This window comes from Mus musculus, chromosome 10 (assembly GCF_000001635.26).
Source record: "Mus musculus strain C57BL/6J chromosome 10, GRCm38.p6 C57BL/6J".
Lineage (NCBI taxonomy): Eukaryota > Metazoa > Chordata > Mammalia > Rodentia > Muridae > Mus > Mus musculus.
The window spans coordinates 40344175-40362295 of record NC_000076.6 but is presented as its reverse complement, the minus strand read 5'-3'; the positions used below and the strand labels follow the sequence as shown (position 1 = coordinate 40362295).

Here is an 18121-nt window from a genome sequence, read left to right as displayed (position 1 = left end):
CAAGACCAGCCTGAGAGGTCCAGCAGGCTGCAGGCCCACTTGGGCTACACGGGACCCTGAAACACCACTCAAATGCTGAAGGAGCAGAAGATGAGAACAGTAGGGCTAAAGCTACTCACTGAAGATTTTAACCTCCAAGTTAAATTAAGTGCAGTTATCTACCCATATAAGCAAACACAAGAGACAAAGCCAGATGAAAAAAAGAGACCTGATTTCCCAGACACTTGTAAATGTTACAGAATGATAAATAAACTGAGAAGCCCTTAAAGAACACAAATGGGAAAGGAGGAGCCAGCAGGAGTGAAGGGGGAGAGGCTTTGGTCTGGAGATGGTGTATGACAGACTAAGTACAAATGCGCATAGCGAAAAAGGATAAAAACAAGAACAAAGTTCACATAAAGAAAATTCCCTTTTCACATATTCCCCTGTAGTCTAGAAAACATGAAGCAGCACTGTTGTATTCAAAGGAAAAAAATTTTTTAAATATAAGAAACAAGGGGGAAAAATATATATGTCTCAAAGATTGAACTCAGGTACTTAGGCTTGGGAGCAAGCACCTTTTCAGCATGACATCCACTGGAACCCCAAAGCCACAGGCTTGATCCTGAGGCATATACTAAAATAAATATGTATATATTTTTCCCCCTTGGTTTTTCGAGACAGGGTTTCTCTGTTTAGCCCTGGCTGTCCTGGAACTCACTCTGTGGACCAGGCTGGCCTCGAACTCAGAAATCTGCCTGCCTCTGCCTCCCTCTGCCTCCGAAAGTACTGGGATTAAAGGCATGCACCAAGAATAAAATTTTAATAGCTAATAGTTCTAAAAATTCTACACATAGCCAAATTTGCCAACCAAGTATGAAAATAAAGTACATTATTACACATATAAGAACTCAGAATGTCTATCCTATATGAATGAAACCTAAGGCACACAGGCATGAGCACACACATAAATAAATTTAATAAAAACTTTTATACTGTTAAGGACTGGAAACGCAGCTCGATGTAATATAAGTCAAACATGCACAATGCTTTATGAGTTTTTTTTTAATCATCATATTTACTTATTTCCATATTTATGCATGTATCTCTTTCTTGTGTGTACGGGTGTGGTTGTACATGTGGAAGTCAGTGGAATCAGTTTCTCGTCCCACCTTGTGGGTCTCAAAGATTGAACTCAGGTACTTAGGCTTGGGAGCAAGCACCTTTTCAGCATGACATCCACTGGGACCCCAAAGCCACAGGCTTGATCCTGAGGCATATACTAAAAGTGAGGCTAGCACGAGTGTTTACTTCTGAGAAGTAAAGAGAAATTGAAAAAATACAGTACGACTGAAAGCATCCAATTTTCATCTTGTGTACAACTACGTAAGATGTTGAAGGCTTGGTTTTTACTGTGTACAGCTATTATTTACCAAATTTAATAGAATAAAAACAAAAGTATTCCTACTGAAAGATCAACAAACACTGGTTCTGTACATTACATAAGATCCTATTATGAAAGCCGGGCGTGGTGGCACACACCTTTAATCCCAGCATTCGGGAGGCAGAGGCAGGCGGATTTCTGAGTTCGAGGCCAGCCTGGTCTACAGAGTGAGTTCCAGGACAGCCAGGGCTATATAGAGAAACCCTGTCTCCAAAAAACAAAAAACAAACAAACAAAAAAAAAGATCCTATTATGTGCTGCTAAATAATGAATTTCCATCAATGATAAATCACACACATATTGGTGGTCCCACAACACAAGGGAGCTGACAATGTCCTACTTCCTAGGGACACCACAGCAGCACAGTGCAGTGCAGCATAGCACTCAAGGTCAACTCTATCTGAGATGGATGTAAATATTTCACATTTAGACCAGCAATTCTCAACCTATGGGGTCATGACCCATTGGCTGGAAGTTGAACAAACCTTTTACAGGAGTCACATATCAGATGTCCTGCACACCAGATATTTATATTACGATTCATAGCAGTAGCAAAATGACAAGTATGAAGTAGCAACAAAAATAATTGGGATAGGAAGAGTCCCACAACATGAGGAACTGTATTAAAGGGCCTCAACATTGGGAAGGTTAAGAACCACTGGTCTGGACGAAAAGGTGAATTCTTGGTTGCTAAAAACTATATTTTAACTTTTGCCTTCCCAGTGGATTACTTGTGGTGGTGGTGGTGGTGGTGGTGGTGGTGGTGGAGGAGGAGGAGGAAAGTGGGAAGGGTAGCTCTGAGAAACAGGCAGAGGGCCCAGTCTCTCTGTGCCCAGACCACCCTTGAACTGGGGCCCTCCTCCAAATCCTGCAAGCTGAGTAACAGGCGGTTATCAAGACAGTAACATACTTATTTTCAATGAGCTCAAGGGTCAGGGCCAGTGATAGCTCAGAAGGTTCAAGGCGCTCTCCTCCAAGCACGGCGATCTGAGTTCAACCCCAGTAGCCACATGGTGGGAGGCAACAACAGGCCCCACATTGCCCTCTGACCCTACATGTGCTCACAGTTACACATACACAAGCATACACACATAATTTTGTTTAATTCTTTATGGTGGCGGGGGGGGGGGGGGGGTTGCTAGAAAGACAGCTCAGCAGCTACAAGAGACTTGCTATGCTCTCCCTAAAAACCTGAGTTCAGTTCCTAGCACCCAAGTCGAGGAGCTCAGAGTTACCTGTAATTTCACCCCTACGATGCCCAGGCCTTCCTCTAGTCGCCTACATACACAGAACAGATACCCATAAAAATTAGATAAATCTTTATAAAAAGAGTAAGTTGAATATGCTCACCAGTACTAAGTCAAAAGCAGGATGCAGCAGCAATGCTTTTCTCAAAAGTAAAATTTCATTTTGTACCATGAAATCTTTCTTTCTTACAGAGCTGGGAACTAAACTCAGACCCTCAAGCACATGTGCCAAGAGCTCACAGACTTGGACAGCATTCCTGACCTCCTGCAGTGCCGTTACTATTAACTGTGTCTTTAAAAGTGACTTAAAGCACTGGGGAAACTCATTCTATAGACCAGACTAGTCTTGAACCCAGAGATCTACCTGCCTCCTGAGGGCTGGGGTTAAAGGCGTGCACCACCACCTCCTGACTAGTTTGTTTTTTACTTGGCTTGCATACTTGCTTATGTAGGTCTATAATGCTTAGGGAACTTAGATTCTTTCCTCTTTCCTTCCTTAACTCCCTCTCTCCGGAGGCACCTCTCTTTGTAGCAGAGGATGACCTTGAATTCCAATGTTTTTATAAATGACTTTCTTTTGAAAAGCTTTATGCACCTGTGGGCTATCAAAGGTACCTTTTTTTTTTTTAAAGATTTATTTATTTATTATATGTAAGTACACTGTAGCTGTCTTCAGACACTCCAGAAGAGGGTGCCAGATCTTATTACAGATGTTTGTGAGCTACCATGTGGTTGCTGGGATTTGAACTCAGGACCTTCAGAAGAACAGTCAGTGCTCTTAACCGCTGAGCCATCTCTCCAGCCCTGTCAAAGGTATCTTGAGGCTGTACAGCGTCATACCTAAACAACAAGGTGACAAAGGCCCCTTTGCAATGAGGGCTGTGTTAAATCCACAATGCACAGGGATACAGTAAACAGACAAAAAGCTGTTGCTGAGGCTCAGTAATTTACCATCAACTACTGTTTCCTTTTCTATTTTTACGTAGAAAATACAGTTTAAAGTCTCAGCAAGAAGGCTGTGCTTTTCCTTGTAGTGAGACTTACTGTATGTTTTGATCCCTACCACAGGAGACTTAAGACATTTTATGAGGACACCAATCATCTAATGACTCCAAAGGCTTTTATTTCTGTGATCCATCACTCACTCCTGCAGAACTCAAACCTCAGTTTAAAACACTGACTGCTACACACTTGCATCCTGAATGACGTCCTGCTCTCTCAAGATGCTCTTACCCTGCACAGCCTGTGCTCCAACAGCTATTACAGGAAGTGCTGGACGGTCAGCTATTTATACATGGACAAAATCTTTAAAATAGCATCATTGGCTAACTCTGCCTGGTTCCAGACCAAAAATGCTATTTTTAAGAAATGGCTGAGTTAGTTACTTAAATTTAAAACACATTCTAAAAATAATGTTTCTTGTCACTTTGTTTTAGAACCAAAAGGAAGTCCTAACATTGTCCAGCTACATAACACGATAACAAGTTCATTCTTTACCAACACTGACTTGTGGTAATTCTTGGTTTGGGGAGGGTTTTGCTTATTTGTTTTTGAGGCAAGGTCTCACTATGTAGCTTTGGCTGGCCTGGAACTTGCTGTGTATACCAGCGTAGGTTCACAGAGATCTGCCCACCTCTATGCTCCACTGCTGGAATTAAAGGATTTTACCACAGTAAGCAAAACTCAGTTTTTAGTATCCAAATATTCAAAAAAGATCTAAATACTGTAACTCTGATGATAGCACCATGAAATCTTCAAACTGTAATATATTAACTTAAAATAGTCTATACCAACTTCTAACCCAGACTATCCTGGGCATTTTTTAAAAAACAAGCTTACCATTTAATATCATATATTAACATCTTATCCAGTATATCAAGTCCCAAAAAGTGAGAGAAAGTAGAAACACTTCCTTCATCAACACTGGCAGGCACTGTATTTTAAAACTCATTCTAGTTAAAACTCTGTATTACTAAAACAACAGTATGTGAAAGCAATCTGCATGTCATGCGGCAAACAAGTAATTCATTACTTACCTGCATCAGTATCTCAAAAGCCACTTCTTAATCTCCACTGTTTAGGTGTATGTCTTGTAGATCATGGTATTAGCAAACAATTTCAATTTCAAGTCACTACTTCCAAAGGGAAAGAGTTTCTAGGAATTTAACTTACATATTAATATTGCACTTACTGGGATATTCATTAGTGTTAGTACTAGCAAAAAACTAGAACAATTCTAAAGTTCCATCAAGATTAACTAGTTAAATCATGTGTCAATAAAATAGAAAACAAAACTAAGACATGTCTGTGCAAAAGATATGCAATGATCGGTCTTCAAGTTGTTAAAGTTTAAAAAGAAAAATATGCAAACCACAGCATGTATTATATCAAACGGCATGCGTGATATATTCACAAGAGAAAACGCATCCAGGAGCTGCCTCCAGAGAGGAAAGGGTGCGACAGCAAGGTCAGCACACTCACCGCCTCCTTTCCCAGGCCCTTGCAATTACTAACTAAACACGTTCTTCATTTTACAGGATACTTTAAGATTTATTTTTATTTTTTTCTGTATGAGTGTTTTGCTACATATATGTATGTATGTATGTATGTATGTATGTATTCTTGTATGATGCCCATGAGGCCTGAAAGAGTTCATGGGATACCATGAAACTGGATGGAGTTACAGATAATAATGAGCCAGCAAGTGGGTGTTGGGAATGAAACCTGTACCCTCTGAAAGAGTCACAAAGTGCTCTTAACTGAGAAACCACCGAACAGCCCACAAAATACTTTTTTTGAAAATTAACTATCTTCAATTCATTTCAAAGAGTGGAGTGGTTTCTTTTGCATTGTTCTGTGAACACTGGTATTCTTCACCCATCTCTTCAGACTCAGTTGTAAACAAGCACATCTGAGATGGCCACACAAGCCTAAAATGCTTATTAGCAGCTGCTGTTCAGTCTCAGGACCACTGCTCCTAGCAAGGCATTGAGAGATTATTTCCCTTAGGTCTCAAAAATAATGTTTTAGAAAGCTTATATTGCAAAAATAAGCTAATAAATATAAACCAACATTCACTTCAATTACTAAATGCTAAAAATATCTTTTTAACTATAAATCTGTAATATCAAAAAAGAATTCCTAAAATATATGAGTCTGATATCTTCTAAGCATGGCTATGAAATAGCTATTAAAAGCACAGAAGAAAGAATTCACACACTAGCAAAAACCAGTTTGGTCTAAAAAGGAAAAATGCTTACTATTCCAAAAGAACTCTGCTCTTTATCAACGTCTATTAAAAGAAACCATAAGGTATGGTAGTATGCTCCTGTGTGCCCAGCACTCTGAAGTCTGTAGCAAAAAGGATGGGGAGTTTGAGACCAGCCTGGACTACAGATTAAGCCTTTGCCTCAAAATGAAAGGGAAGCAATTAAACGTATACCTTCTTAGGAAAAAAAAGTAATACATACATAGACTGGGAGAGGGGGGAGCGGCAAGATGACTAGTGCTAGAACTGGAAATAGACTGAAGTAGCTCCTGTGCCTGCCTAACCTGCACAAAGCCTTGGGTTTGACCTGTAATTAACCAGGGGCTGGGGCTTGTGCCTATAATGCTAGCAGGGAAAGGCAAAGTGGAGAGATCATTAGTTCAAGTTTAGGTTAGCCTAAAATCAATAGTTAGTCCTATAGAAATATATCAAATCACCTATCCCATAGAACATTGCCATTTCAAAATTTCATGCCAGGTGTGGTGGCACATACCTTTAATCCCAGCATACAGAAGATAAAGATGGAGATTTCTGTCTCTAAAACTGCACATAAGTTCGTATGTGTATATGTGTGTGTGTGTGTCTGCATGTGCACGTGTGTAATTTCAATTTAGTTTTTTGGGTTTTGTTTTGTTTTGTTTTTTCCTTTTTAGGTTTTTCGAGACAGGGTTTCTCTGTATAGCCCTGGCTGTCCTGTAGACCAGGCTGGCCTCGAACTCAGAAATCCACCTGCCTCTCTGCCTCCCAAGTTCTTGTATTAAAGTCGTGCTCCACCACTACCTAGCTCAATTTGTTCTTAAGGTCATGAAAGCACATTTACCACTTTGTAGAATTTTTAAAATTCAACAATTTGGGTTTGTTTCCAACAGGGTCTCGTGTGGCCCAGTTGGAGTTGAAGGTTTCTCCTTCCTCTGCCTCCTGAGTGCTGGGTGGAGTATGTGCCACTGCACCCTACACTACAAAATCTACATAGTTTTTGATTGTGTATATATACCCAACTGTATACTAGACACTGAAGCTAACAACTTGGAAAGACTGCAACATCTTTGCGAGTGAAACTGTATCTGTAAGGAGGAACAGAGGCACAGGTAAGCACATTGAATGACTGAGGGGAGACTTCCGGCAGAAAGCAAATAAAGCTGGGTACTGAAATATGAACAAGAGGTGGCCTGATGTGTAAGGACAAAGAAATGAGTAAGAGGACTGTCAGTGACGACCCCATCCTAGGTAAAACGTAAGTATCAGACAGGGGAAGACCTAAGTCCTAGAAAATGTAGTTCAACACTATAAATCAATTCAATGAAGTGGAAAAAGAATGGTCAGGATCTGAGTGCACATGTCTTCTGATGTCAAATTAAGGTACTGTAGGGTAGATCTGACCCAGTTATACATAAGAAGAAATGTATGATTTTTCTAAACAAAATATACCTGACTTTATTTTCAGGAAATATGACAATGACAGCAACTTGGATCTTAGTCTACAGTGAGAAAAGACCAAAGGTGGACACCAGTTCTGCAGCTGTGTGAGTCACAGGAAGGACCACAGTGGTGACACAGGGGACCAGGGTAAGTCAGGAAGATAAGCAGCTATGCGGACACTCTTCTGTTGTTCTGCTGCTCTGGGCATTGACTCCAGAGCCTTGGGCAAGCTACCAACTTTACCCCAAATACCTCCTCCTCTGCACTCCTTTTTTAAATGTTCTTTTCCTGTAGTTTTTTCCCATATTTCTGATATGAGTGGTTTGGGGGTGTTTTTTTGTTTTTGTTTTTGTTGTTGGTTGGTGTTTTGTTTTGTTTTGTTTGTATGAAATAAGTGTTTAGATAAAATTACCCAAGGTAAAGGCAAAACGGTCTTTTTTTTTTTTTTTTTTTTTTTTTTTTGCTTTGTTTTTCGAGACAGGGTTTCTCTGTAGAGCCCTAGCTGTCCTGGAACTCACTTTGTAGAACAGGCCTGCCTCTGCCTCCCGAGTGCTGGGATTAAAGGCGTGCGCCACCACGCCCGGCCAAAATGGCCTTTTTTGCTTTCTTCTCATTAGGAAGGAAAATGCATAACAAAATACAGGACTCCTGTCTGGGCTTCAGGCTTCCTAGTTCTGTGTGACAGTGAGTTAATAACCTTGGAGCCCTGAGTTTCCCTGAGCTCCGCTGTCTAAAACAAAGGCAGTTGAGCTAGATGATCTAAAGCTGTTGAGAATTAGAAAATACTACTTATTATCACAGAGCGGACTACCTAAACCTCCAGGAGCCACCGATCAAAATGCAAACACACACACACACAAAGCAAACACAAAAATCTACAAACCAACTGGGGAAACTCCATTAAAAACAGGCAGATGCAAAAAAAAAAAAAAAAAAAACAAAAACCACCCAGACAGATGCTGCTGCACTGATTTTCCGTGTCTATCTACATGTAGTTACACGTGAAGGACTTCATGAGACATTAAAACATGCCTACGTACCCTAGTCCTCAGCTGAAACCTAAGACAAAACTGAAACTCTTAGGAACTCTGGCAGCCACTCCACTTTCGATTACCAAGTACCTTTCAAAAACAGTCATACAAAGCAACTTTTTGTTTTCAATCAGTCTTGGAAATCCAACTCACATTAGTCAAGTTTTCATATATAATCCTATGCCATAGAATCAGGTTTTTATGACCCTTTTAATGAAAAGAATTTAACAATATTCCTTTATCAGTCATAATTAAGTGCTCCTAACTAGAAAGATACTGTTTTCAGACTTGTCACTATAAAGTTTTATGCCCAACTTTTTTTGAAACAGGGTCTCAGGTGCCCCAGGCTGGATGGAACTCATATATAGCTAACTACAGCCTTGAGCATCTGATCCTCCTGGCTCCATTTCCCAAGTATTGGTATTGTGTCAAGTCCGGCTTATACAGTATAGAACCTAGAGCCTCTGTGTGCTATGCAAGCATTCTACCAACTGAGCTACATCCCCAGCACAGTGTGAAACTTTTTACTACTAAGGAAAAAAAATCTTATGAATTCTTACTCATACTAAAAAATTCTAAGATATCCTAGAGCTGGAAGCATAGCTCAGTGGCAGCGTGCATGCTGGGTATTCCCAAGGCTCTATATTGGACCTCAGAACCAGTAAGTAAATTTGGGCCAACAAAATGGTCCAGCAGGTGAAGGCACCTGTCTGATAGATAACGCCAGCACGGCAGCTTCAATTCAACCCTCAGAACCTATATGAAGGTAGACAAGATCCATGCCACAAGGTTGTCTCCTGACCTCCAAGTGCATGCCACAGCTCACATGTAATATGTCTAATAAGTAAATTGTAGGTAATTAATTTTCAGCCTGAATTTTTTTTTTTTTGGCATTTATTTCCTTTGAATACCTAGAGGAGAGAACACCCACATGTCACAGGTGTGGAAGTCAGAGGACAGCTCTGTGGAAATGGGTATCTTCAACCATGACAATCCCCCAGGCTGCGGCTCAGGCCTCATGCGTGCCAGCACATTCTAGGCAGCAGGTGTGCCATCTTGAGGGTGCAAGCCTGACTGCTTTTTACAGGGGTCAATATTTTCATTTTCCTTCCAAATGAAAAATTAATGAAAAACATTTTTATTAAAGGAAAACACTTTGGGAGAAATAAGCCACCGTGCCATGTTGAACAGCAAAGAAACTGATACAACATGTCAAGTAAGCTAGAAACAACATTTCCAATGTTTCAACACAATGACATTCTAAGTGTCTGAGGAGACATTTTTACTCTGGTGGAAACAGTATACAATGTACAAGGGATCAAAACATCACTAGTACCACTGTGTATGAAAATCTTTATGCAACAATTAAATATATAAAGGTGAAAAACTCAAGACATGTCTTATATTTCTAGCCTGCTATAAATACACACTGCATTGTATTGCCTATTTTAAATCTCATTTGAAAATCTCATTTTGAAGTAACTAACAACCTGTAATGTTATTCTAAAGTTCTGACAATTTTTATTTATATGATAGAGTACATTTATGTGTGTGTACACATATGTATGCATGTATATGCAATAGTGTTATATACACTAGAATTATTTTTCTCTAGCAGGCCCTCATCTTTCTTGCTCCCTAAAATAGCATCGCACCACTCATTTTCCTGAGCTTACCAAAATAAAATGTAAAGAGGGGAACTGTAATTTAGAATGACCAGAGGATAAAATCCTTAACTATCCAAATCCGTATCACATTTGAGAACTACCACTAAAACCTTCTGTTCTTTCAAATTGCTGATTAGTAATGAACATAAAACTAATCCCACTACCAAATCACAAGAGACTTGAATGTTTAGTGTAAACCCAGGAATCTGAACCAGACTCTTAACCCAAGAAAATCAATAAATAAAACCTATCATGGATTGTCTTACATGCGATATAGTGGTCTGAACATGTGATATAATGGTCTGAAAATATATTTTCATATTCTAAGTGGTTTTTTGTTGGTTGGTTTATTTTGTTTTGTTGGTGTTTTTGAAACAGGGCTTCTCTGTGTAGCCATGGCTGGCCTGGAACTCCATCTGTAGACCAGGCTAGCCTCCAACTCAGAGATCCATCTATGCCTGCCTCTAGCTCTAAGTGTTTTGGTTTTTTGTTTTGTTTTGTTTTGTTTTAATTCTACTTTGAAAATACAAAAACTGACCTTATTTTATGTACTCTACTTTACCAATTTCACTCATAGAATAAGTGTATTTTAATCAATATCCTTATTATATAGTGAAAACTAAGAAGCGGAAACTGTTTCTGTTGTAATCCCATCTAGTCTATGTGACTCAGAAACAGAATTGTTAAAGTTCTCAAAGACTCAGGGCAAATGAAAATATTTTAAGATATTTTTAATGAAAACTTTGTGTATTCTAGATGACATGTATCACAACGTTAGCACAGTCCCTGGGGATACGGGAAAATCCAGCCCAACAATGGAACCACAGTGTCCAAATGACAGCACTGGATTTGCTTTCCCCAAACAGCCCTGTGAAGAGTCCCACTGGAATATCAATTTAATCAGGAGAGTGGCTATGCCAAAAACAGAGTGCAAGTCAATTACAGTACCCTCCAGCCCCTGGTGTGCACTCGAGGACATGTGGTAATTAAAAGAAACAGCTCAGACAACTGAGTAGCTTGGCCTAGACAGGTCTACCTGCAATAGCGATTAACCATCATCCTTGAGTTCTGGACAGTACCTGTAACTTTCCAGGTACTGAGTATGAGACACTTGGTACGACTGTGCTCTGGCTTTCTTCTTAGAAAAGTAGCTCGAGCACTGCTTACTTTGATGCGGGAGCGCCTCACCAACATTATCAAATCACAGCACTGGGAAGGAGGGGCCCCAAGGAGCACTTTAAATCTGAGGTATGGTGATAATCCGGCTTATCAAAAATGCCCCATCACAATCCTTAAGTCTCCCTTTTGTATAGTCTGACAATCGTTTGAGTCTAAGTTACAGAACCTAAGGGAAAGGAATTCCTTCCAGAAAGGAGCCAAGGTGACAACTGGCTTTAAACTCACCATTCCCAGGCCTGAAGTTTGGTTCCACCGGGCCAGCTCTTACAAGCCAGTCTGACCACCGGCCCGAAGGGGACATTCTCGATGCTTTATCAACTTGTCTTTTACTGATATAACAATCCATAAAGACTTCCCAAGAGATTCCTACAGATCCCCTCAACTAAGGAAACGGCAATCCAGGCTCAAGCCTGTCACTCCGTTTTCTGTTCTTGGTGGTCTAGGTTCTCAATAAACACTACCAAAGCTCACAGCCATTTGACAGAGGCTAAGAACTTGAAGAAATCAAGATTTCTTCCTGAAGAAAAGAGAAATGGACCAGGTTTGGTGGCATACGCCTTTAATGATAGTACCTGATTAGCAGAGGCAGGCGAATCTCTCCGTTCCAGGCCAAGCAGGGCGCACAGATACCCTATCTTAAAGGGGGTTGGGGGGAATTAGATAGCCAAGATATATCTTATACCTAAGATAGCCAAGAGGCAGGAAAGATAAGCAACCAGAGAACACTTAAATCTTGTAATATACAATTTATCTCTCTCCAGGGTCCACCTTCAGAGTGCTGAATTCAGAATATTAAAATGTGGGAATCGGGAGCAGGATCGGGAAGTCCCCAGGTAAACATCAGAGATGAAGTCTGGGTTGGCAAGGAAGTCAGACCCAAGGGGCCAGCCAGGACCCCAAGCGCTGCGCCACCAGACAGGAGGCGCCCCCGCGAGCTTTCAAACCGCCGCCCCGGGAAGGCGCTGCGCCGATTGGAAGTTCCACCACTACCGTCACCAGCACAGGGCCAAACCGGTAACTCTTCAGCCAAGCCCTCCGGAGGGTCCCCGGGGACCAGACCCCTAAACTCCACCTCCAGGCGCGGTCTCCACCCGCCGCCCGCTGTTAATCACGCAGCCGCGACTCCAGGCGGGACCGACGCCCCCGACGGGGCTGCGCCGTACGACTTCGAGGGGCGCGACCGGCCAGCGGGGGGCGGCAGCACCAGTGCCTCCGAGTTAGCCCCGGGACGTCGCTCTGCGACCCACGCCGCCTCGTCCCGGGAGCTCCGACCCACCCAGCCCTCCGGGGCTCCGCAGCGGAGGGGACGGGACGAGCCCACTCCCCGCTCGCGCTCTTACCCATCTTTCCGCCTCGCCTTGTAGACATGCCCGTAGGTGCCGCGTCCCACTTTGCACCCTTCGTACTCAAACAGATCCTCCACCCGCTCCCGCTCCGCCGCCAGCTTCGCCTTGAAATCATAATCCATTGTCTGCTTCCCCCATAGAGAAACCGGGACGCGGGGGCCGCCGCCACTCAGTCCCTCCTCCACCGCCGCCGCTCCACTTCTCCAACAGCCGTCGCTCGGGCGCGCGCGCGCCGCCCGCCGCTCCGCGGTCCGCCTTCAGCAAGGGACTCCTCGGCGGCCGCGGCAGCCACCTCCTCCGCCTCCTCCTCCTCCGCGGCGGCGGCGGCGGCTCCCGCAGGCATCTACAGTCCCGCCTCCTCCCTTCATTTCCTTGTTTTGGAACCTGGTGGGCCGCGCCGCGGCTTTCTCGAACTCATTAAGGAACCAAGCGTCCCGCCCCAAGGTCGCGAGCCATTCTGGGAAATGTAGTTCAAGAGGGCTCGTGAGTTGTGCTACCTCCTCGGGAGCGGGGAATACAGTTCCCAGAGTTCCTGGGGCCTTTTGGGCCACGCCTCCACAAGGCATGTACGCCTGCGCTCTGCCGCCGCCCCACCCCCTCAGCGCGCGACTGCTGTTCCTGTAAACTGTAGCGCAAAGTTGCAGCGGGATTTTTGCGAGCCCGTGGGAGCTGGCGGGAAGGACACCTTTGCTGAGCTAGGAAGTAGATACCCGGCCCTGACTGTCATTAGGCTAGAAAAGCGGGAAGCACCTCACGAGAGCCTTGCTCTAGAGCTCATTCCGGCGCATCCGGAGCTTAGGACTGGGGTTTAGACAGTTGTACTACACATTGTTTGTTTTCTTGGGCAATTGATCCTCTGGTTGCCCCGCCCCTTGCCTCGGCTTATTGGCAGAGACTGAAGAGTGACGTCCGCTTTGGTGCCTGGTTATCTCCGGCTTTGGCTGTTTTCCCGCTCTTGATTGGTAATTGGATGTGCTCGGTTCTTCCTGATAGGTTAATCTTCTTTCTTTACGATGCAAAAACCGTATTTCAAAACCTGAAGATTCAGCGGTTTCCCAGCTCTTGCTAGGGGAACCGTGTAACTTCTACGGCCCACAGCCAATCATCTTTTTCTTGGCGCTCTAGTCGGTTTTATCCTAACATATGCGGGTGCGGTAGCCTAGCTTTAGCCATCTGTCTGAGAACAATTAAAGCGCTTGGAAGATTGCAAAAATGCAGCGTTTTAAAAACAATCGTTTTTGCTGGGTAGTAAAGCGTGTTTTACAGTAATGGCGAGGCTCACCTAGGGGTTTAAGGTATTTATCTTGCTCATGACGTTGATTCGTTATGGTGTCTGAGGCTCAGAACCCATCACCTCAAAGTAGTACTGTAAGAACTTAGAAAGTGCCTTACTAAAAATGTGACCCACTGCATATTGATGGCTTTTAAACCGAAAAGAAATTGAGATCCATTCGACACGCGCGTTTCAGCTCTCTTCCACTACCTAAAATAAAAGGCAGCATTTTATAACAAGATTAAATTTAAAAGGGAAATTTGATAAGGTGTCTGTGTCAAAAAGGCAGCTAAGCTATCCATAGACAACATTATTGCTGGGGAGACCATCTAAACAAAGAATCGACTTGTTATTTCCTCTTTATTTCCTTCCCTCTCCTTCATTTATCTCCAATACCTACTAAAACTTCCAATTCTTGTTCCTCTCTGTATGTCATGAGCTTCAATCATCAGGCCTTTCGATTTCATTGTGTAGGACTCCCGTGCGTACATCTATAATATGAACTGTAAGGCACAAGGCACAGTGATAAAATCGGCAGGATGACTGTTAGGCTAGGTGGGTAGCCGTCATGAAGAAAGCACCATGAGCTTAAATGTAAAGAACGAACAGGGCCTTGAGGAAGTGAGAGAACAGAGACCATAAAGCTGCAGGCAGGACAGCCTGCGCCCCGGTCACAAAATGATACATTAGGAGAAAGCAACCAGTTTGAGTCCTGCAAGATTAAGCTAGAAAGAAGGAATGGATAAGACAAGCAAATAAGGAGGTGTCAAACTGTGAGTCATGCTCGTTGGTTTTATGTTTCACTGTTCTGTAAGTAGTAAGTTCTTCACGAGCTGGAGAGATGGCTCAGTGGTTAAAAGCACCAGCTGAAGGTCCTGAGTTCAAATCCCAGCAACCACATGGTGGCTCACAACCATCCGTAATGAGATCTGACGCCCTCTTCTGTTGAGTCTGAAGACAGCTACAGTGTACTTAGATACAACAATAAGTAAATCTTTAGGCCAAACTAAGTAGGGCTGGAGCAAGCAGGGTCAGCCGGAGGGAGCAGAGGTCCTGAATTCAAATTCCCGGCAAGCATATGATGGCTACAGTGTGCTCATATACATTAAATAAGTAAATCATCAGTACAGCTACAATGTGCTCATATACATTAAATAAATAAAACTTTTTTTTTTTTTAAGTTTGTTAGTCTGTTTCAGGATCACACTAACCCATCAAACTCAGGCTCCTCCTGCCTAAGACTCACAAGCTCTGCAGTTACAAGTAGGTGCCACTACACTGCTTATCAAACACATTTGAGCTAAGAAGAAATGTAATCAGTCTGTGTATTTAAAAAAAAAAAAATCCTTCTGCCTGGGAGGCAGAGGCAGTTGGATTTCTGAGTTCAAGGCCAGCCTGGTCTACAGAGTGAGTTCCAGGACAGCCAGGGCTACACAAAGAAACCCTGTCTCGAGAAAGAAAAAAAAAAAAAAAAAAAAAACTCCTCTGACAATATAGTTCAGTTCACAGTAGGGGGAAGTACCAATGAAGGAGCTACTGCTTTAACACCGGTAAAAAAAAACAAAAAACACAACCCATGGAATAGCAGTGTTCATTATGAGGGAGAGGCAAGTGTTGGGAATTGTTTAGAACTCAAATTCAACAAAACTTGGTGGTTAAATTAAGTGTAGAGTCCATGGAAAGGGGATGTTCCAACATGGCTTCAATGGTTAGAACTTCACCAATGAGATAGAACCTTGGACAAACCAGGGAATCCAGGACTGGGAGCAAGACTTGAGAGAACAAGTATCAATTTGGTTTGGACACACTGACCAAAGTGCTGGCAAGGATTGAAAGAGACACAGTTTTTCTTTCCAATAAGACTGGTCTAACTGGGCAGTGGTGGCACATGCCTTTAATCCCAGCACTTGGGAGGCAGAGGCAGGTGGATTTCTGAGTTCGAGGCCAGCCTGGTCTACAGACTGAGTTCCAGGACAGCCAAGGCTACACAGAAAAACCCTGTCTTGAAAAAAAAATGGTCTAAATATAGTTTTAGGAATCCCAACCCATGGATGGGCTATGTGATCACTATGTGATGCTGGAATAACAGGTTTGGTTTGTTTTTTTTTCCTTCTTCTATCTGCAGTACTGTGTCCAGGGCCTTGTGCATTTTAATTTTAGGCTAGCATCCTATTACTGAGCACCATGTCCAACCCCAAGAATATTTTTGTTTCTTTATTTCTTTGTTTCTCTCTGGCTGTCCTGGAACTCACTGTGTAGACCAGACTGGCCCCAAACTCACAGAGATCTACCTGCCTCTGTCTCCCAACTTCTGGGGTTAAAGGCATGTGCTACCATGCCCAGCTCTAAGATTTTTGATTGAGTGTTGCATGACTAATTTCAGCTGTCAACTTGATTGGATTGTGAGATACTTAGGGCATTGATACAGCACATATTTGGGTGAAGATATTTAGAGGGAAGATTAACTGAGGGAGGAAACCCACTCTGAAAGGGCAGCAGGCACCATCCATGGGCTGGGATTCCAGACTGAATCTAAAAGGGGAAAACCCACTGCAACACCAGCATACATCTCTCTCTCTCTCCTTCCTGACTGCTGACACTGAGCAGCCGCAGCACAGGCAGCCACCATGCCTCTCCCACGGCAGTATATTCAGCCACCACACGATGGACTAGGGCCCTAAACCATCAGCCAGAATGACTCCTTTCTTCCTGACCTTAGCTTTTTTCAGGACTCTAGCCACAGCAATGGAAAAAGTAGCTAATACACTTGTTCTTTGTACACAGTGGTGTGTGCACCCCTTATATCTCTACGTACAAACACCCCTGAGAGATGCAATCCATTACTCCTGTTTTTCACATGAACAACTGAAATATTGAATGGTAGACACAGGCATGCGTGAGGATATATATGAGAGTAAATAGAAAATTTTAAAAGCTGGGGATAGAATGCTTGCTTAGCATACTTGAGGTCATGGATTCCATCCTGTACAGCATTCCACAGTGTCTAAGCATGTGGTATACCCCTTTAGTCACAGCATTTGGGAGGCAGAGGCACACAGATCTCTGTGAGTCCAAGGCCACTCTTGTCTTCATAGTGAGCTGAGGCCATCCAGAGCTACATGGAGAGATTCTATCCTTAAGACAATAATTTTCAACAGTGGACCAGCAGGATGACTGGTCATGGAAAAGGCACTTGCCACCAAGCCCGACAACCAGAATTCAGTCCCTACCCAGGACTCAGACAGTGGAAAGTCGAAAACCACAACCAACTCTCACAAGTCATCCTCTTGTAAGCTTAAAATACACATATTAAATAGTTTAATAAAAGTTTATTTCTAACCCCCCCCACACACACACACACATACTGGTTTAGCAATGCAGTCCAGGAATTTATTCTAACTCCTACTCCATATGGTGTATGATCTGATGGGCTTTCCAGATACTCTTCTGGGCAAGAGGATACATCCCTGAAGTTGTTACTGAGGCTCATGCCTGCAACAGCTTCCAGCTCTCAGCCTTCAGGAATTCCCTAAGTCTGTGCTCATGCCTTCTCACTACAGCAACCTTGGTCCATGACTGGTAAATGCAGAGGCCTAGGCTACTGAGATGGCTCAAACTGCAAAGGCACTTGCTGGCAAGCCTAATGACTTGAGTCCAATCCCCAGGACACACATAGCAGAAGGAACATACCAAATCCCACAAATTATCTCCTGACCTCTGTGTAATGAACAATGGCATGGAGTATGTCCTTATCAGACCTTTATGCCATATGCATGTGCTCACACACCACACACCACATATACACACCCACCACACACACACAGACACAGTTATACACTCACACACAGACACACACCACATACATACACACACAGACACAATAATACACACACAGAGACATACACCACACACATACACACACCACACACACACACACACACCACATATGTACACACACATAACCCATACATACACACACCACACACACACACCATATACATACATACACCACACACACACACACACACACACACACACACCACATATACACAAATACCCCATATATACATATACCACACACACACACCACATACACCCCTTCACACACACACACACCACATATACACAAATACACCATACATACATATACCACACATACACACACCCCACATACACCCCTTCACACACACACACATACCACTCCCTCACTTCAGGAAAACTAATGACTCATCCTCCTTTCAGAGCTCACTGTGGGATAGCCAGGGCTG

General features: G+C 43.1%; 1 protein-coding gene across 5 annotated transcripts in view; it reads right to left on the bottom strand.

The window, feature by feature from the left end:
- The window catches only part of Cdk19 (cyclin-dependent kinase 19), a 134532-nt gene extending 121523 nt beyond the window's left edge, over nucleotides 1–13009 (bottom strand). For 4 of the 5 annotated variants that reach the window (NM_001168304.1, NM_198164.3, NM_001291817.1 and 1 more), the window contains exon 1: nucleotides 12575–12988. In NM_001168304.1, coding sequence (NP_001161776.1) covers nucleotides 12575–12702 — 128 coding nt within the window. In that variant the 5' untranslated portion in view covers nucleotides 12703–12988. Of the gene's footprint in view, nucleotides 1–12574 lie in introns of all 5 variants that reach the window. The other variant, XM_030245390.1, reaches the window with a different exon arrangement.
- Nucleotides 13010–18121: the final 5112 nt, after the last annotated feature.